Source organism: Impatiens glandulifera, chromosome 4 (genome assembly GCF_907164915.1).
Source record: "Impatiens glandulifera chromosome 4, dImpGla2.1, whole genome shotgun sequence".
Taxonomy (NCBI): Eukaryota; Viridiplantae; Streptophyta; class Magnoliopsida; order Ericales; family Balsaminaceae; genus Impatiens; species Impatiens glandulifera.
Window position 1 is genome coordinate 51,850,271 of NC_061865.1, and position 3,851 is coordinate 51,854,121.

The window sequence follows — 3,851 nt, forward strand, 5'->3', positions numbered from 1 at the left end:
TAAAAAAATGTTGGAAAAGTGTGACATACTCAAGATACTTTGTAAGGTTTGTTCATAGTTAGATATTCAATTTACTTTGACTATGTTTCAAAAACTATGCTTTCCTCACAAATATAATCTTTAGTCAAAACAATTAATTATGTTAAAAGAAAAAAATTGCATGTGGAAGCATTTTCTTAGGGTCTAATTGACATTTCTAATACGATAATTTGAACAAAGAACAGTTTGTTTTTCCTTGGTTTTTCGGATTAACTTGTATAAATCGACATCATAACTTGGTTTGTTATTAATCAAATGTTTTACCTTTAAAAAAAACAAATAATAGTTTCGGAAATACAGAGTTGGTCACATTCAAAAACAATAAACATTATACCTAAGTTTCATTTCCAAACATGATTCATAGTCATCCATATATACATGAGTAAGACATCATAATTAATTACATTCTTAAAATTCTAATTATTATTCAATAATTTCCCCCAAACTGGGTATATTTTTGAATAAATGATCATTTTTAACATATCATAGCTACACAATATTATGATTTATGGGCTATATCCTAATTCTAGAAGAACCAATTCATTTATTTTTAACCAAAGACTATCTAAGAAGTAACTAAGAGGTAATAATTGGCCAGTTTTTTTACCTCAATTTTGTCCTTCCGCCATTAGCAGCAAACCGCGAAAGTTCTTCTGATTCATCTTTAAGATACTCGATGTCAATTGTTTGGCTCAAAACTAATATATAATGGAAAAACATTAGCAATAAAAATGGGAATGAGTTACCTTATTTGGAGAACACGCCCATGAGATCATTCGAGGGCGAGAGATAATGTTGAGAAATTGGAATACCCGCGTTTGGCTCTTCCTTTACTTTGTTGTTGTTGTTGTTGTTGGGTGGTGAGTCGAGTTCATCTATTGCAAATCTTTTTGGAATAGAACAGGTCCCTTTACCGACAAAACCAATATTTATAGCAGTGGCAGGTTTAATATCCATATCGATTAATGAATTTGATTTTGATTGAGGGGGTATAACCAAGCAAGAAGGCGGCACATTCATTATCATTGGTGGTTGTGGTGGTGGTTTCTGTTGTTGCTCGTAATATCCGTATCCTGTTTGAATCAACGGCTGACCATATGCAACTTGGCGATGATGATGATGATAATCATTAAAGAGTATTCCCCCAGATGAATGATGACCTAAGAGCTCGGATTGGAGAGCCGCCAGTGTTTGAGGAGGAATATCAAACCCTATTCTTCTTGTATTCCGTTGTTGTTGTTCTAGAGCCCCGCAGTATGGTAGACTATTAGGAATAACACCTTGTTGAGTTACTCCACTTAACCGCTTCAAATATAATCTGAATTTCTGTCAAATAACATTGAAGATATGACTAAGAATGAATTCGTTATTCGTGGGTTTAAACTCTATCAAATCAAGACCATATGTATCAGATATAAGGTCCATTTGTCAATTCTTTTGGATATAACCCAATACATACACAAATTCAAGTCATTTCAAAGCAATTAAGTAAACGAAATCAAGTAAGACAGCCAAATAACAACTTCAAATAAGTTCTTACAAATAATAAGGGCTTGTTTAATGTCAATTTCTATCCACCCACCCAAATAATTCATTTTTTCATTCAACAAAATCATTTTCAAATAACCCAATAGCAAACAAGCCCAAGAGAAACCGATAATAATAATGGGCAGGAAAGAGCTATACCTGCAAATGACTCGCAACATTCTCTCTAGTTAAACCAGGAACATTCATCAATTCAAGTATTCTTTTCGGGACAGCTTCTGAAGCGAAAGAGAATAAATAGAAGAATCTGAATTAAACTAACTGAAACAATAATAGAAAGAAAAAAAATAGGAGAAAAGCACATACTATCAATGCCAAGTTGATTTACTGCGCTGACAAATTGTTGATGAAGCTCCACTGACCACACAACACGCGGCTTCTTTGACATAGATGGATCGTCATTGTCCATTTCACCTTCATCACCATTATTATTATTATTATTATCATCATCATCTTCTTCTTCTCCTCGATCTCTCCTCTTCTTCTTTTGTGTCTTTTCAACCCACCCTTCCACAACTTCATTATTAGACGAATCGCCATCGCTTCCTCCTCGTTTATGCTTGTCATTTTCGTCCAAGCTACAAGAGTTATCATGTTCTTTATTATTTCCATTCCACTTTTTCCTCACAACATGCTGCCATAGATTCATCAACTCTTCTTCTCGTATTGGCTTAATTAAATAATCACAAGCACCATGTCTTACTCCCCTCATTACTGTATTTGTTCTTCCATCAGCTGACATCACTGCAAATTCATATAGGTTTATTATATATAGTATTGTACAAAACAGAGTATACATAATCTAACCAATAGTGAGATTCTTCTTCTTACTAATTACTGGAAGATCCATTTCCAATCCAACAAGTTCTAGAAGTTTAAACCCATCCATGTCAGGCATATGGACGTCACTTAATACCATATCGAAAAAGCCTTTCCTTTCCCGTAAAAGATCTAATGCTTCAGTAGCCTTCGAGCAGGTAAAAGCTGCAATATGAACAAAACATCAGGCTTAGTTTCAATCCTGCATTAACAAAAATGTCCATAAGGGTGTGTTGAGTTAGAGAGGAATTGACATTGGAATTCTAATGGTCTGAATTAACAAAGAGTTGGAAACATATAACTCCATCATAAACCCATATACATTAGCTTAACTAACGAGTCTTCCTTCATACAATCTTATGATTCTTCGAAACACAATAATTGAATTGTAATTCAATGTCGATTCTTATACAGTTAAAACTATAATTCGATGAAGACAAAGTCTGCCTTATGGCAATTGTGTTTGAGGCCTTCATACTAAATCAAATTTATAATTGAAATAACATCAATATCTGCAATCCATCTCAAACATAAGAGCATAATGCTACAGCTTTTACCATTCTAAACTCAGATCGAATGGATCATTTAACTTGACTGACATAGACCAAGAAATTACCTTGATATTTGCATCTTCGAAGCTTTTGCTCCAAAATTCTGAGGCAAGTAATGTCATCATCAACCACAAGGACCTTTAAACCAGCCGGAAACTGATCGGTAACTGTCGCATCAACTCTTGAATTCGACTGGACGTAACTGTTTGAATCCGTGCTAGTGTTCATGTTCGTCGGCGACATTCTATTATGCAGGGCAGCCATAAGTAAACGGTTTCTCGCCCTATTTTCTCTACACGAAAGTCCAGTTCCAGTTGGATCCCTAACTAATAGTAATCAAACATTCAGAAATCCGCCTTCATAGCACAGAATTAATATATCAAACATCATCGAATACGAAACTTACCAATTCTTAGCTAGAAAAGATCGGTTAGAGCATCATTTGGAACGCGATCTGTACGAGAATCAGAGGAGATAAGCGATCAAAATGGAAGAAAGAATGGTAAGCGAGTACAGTGGAGTAGAGAGAGAGAGAGAGAAGTGAAGATGATTGAGACAAGCGACAAAGGAATTTAAAATGGAAAGGATAACGCGACCCCCAAAGACAACTCCCATGGCTTCTTGGAGTGACTTGATATAGTCAAAATCCTCCATTTTTCTTTTCTCATTTTATAATTTACAAGTAAAGAAAACTTACAAGAAACCCTAAACCTTTATCAAACATGTAAATCTAAATAGTTACCAATAAATGATAATATTCATTTTGAAAAGTCGAAAAGTTGGTCATAGAGTTATTCATTATTTTTTAGATCTATCTCGATAATCAGTTGAGTAAAGTGTTTGTATTCTTTTCTTGTTTTCATGTAGGGCTGCTAGTGAGCCGATCGGTCAAAGCTC

The 3,851-nt window shown here is 34.5% G+C and overlaps 1 protein-coding gene across 4 annotated transcripts; it reads right to left on the minus strand.

The window, feature by feature from the left end:
• Window positions 1–341: 341 nt before the first annotated feature.
• LOC124934027 (two-component response regulator ORR21-like) lies at window positions 342–3,594 on the minus strand. 4 transcript variants are annotated; one of them, XM_047474487.1, is made up of 7 exons: window positions 3,361–3,594; window positions 3,020–3,280; window positions 2,416–2,568; window positions 1,891–2,328; window positions 1,726–1,799; window positions 786–1,365; window positions 342–701 (listed from the first exon to the last, which is right to left on the minus strand). In XM_047474487.1, the coding sequence occupies exons 2-6, from the start codon at window positions 3,216–3,218 to the stop codon at window positions 787–789; spliced, it is 1,443 nt and encodes a 480-aa protein (XP_047330443.1). In that variant the 5' UTR covers window positions 3,219–3,280; window positions 3,361–3,594; the 3' UTR covers window positions 342–701; window position 786. The 4 variants fall into 4 exon arrangements, with proteins under 4 accessions (XP_047330443.1, XP_047330442.1, XP_047330441.1 ...); XM_047474486.1 differs by having other exon boundaries at window positions 342–692; window positions 1,726–1,802; window positions 3,361–3,593; XM_047474485.1 differs by having other exon boundaries at window positions 1,726–1,802; window positions 3,020–3,276; window positions 3,361–3,592.
• Between the last annotated feature and the right edge of the window lie 257 nt (window positions 3,595–3,851).

Excerpts from the sequence above, each read along its gene's own strand:
- LOC124934027 (XM_047474486.1), bottom strand. The coding sequence starts at position 3,218 with ATGGCTGCCCTGCATAATAGAATGTCGCCGACGAACATGAACACTAGC. Across the intron at positions 2,329-2,415 it reads AATGGATCTTCCAGTAATTA|TGATGTCAGCTGATGGAAGA; the intron begins GTAAGAAGAAGA and ends ATGAATTTGCAG. Across the intron at positions 1,803-1,890 it reads AAATCAACTTGGCATTGATA|AAGCTGTCCCGAAAAGAATA; the intron begins GTATGTGCTTTT and ends CTTTCGCTTCAG.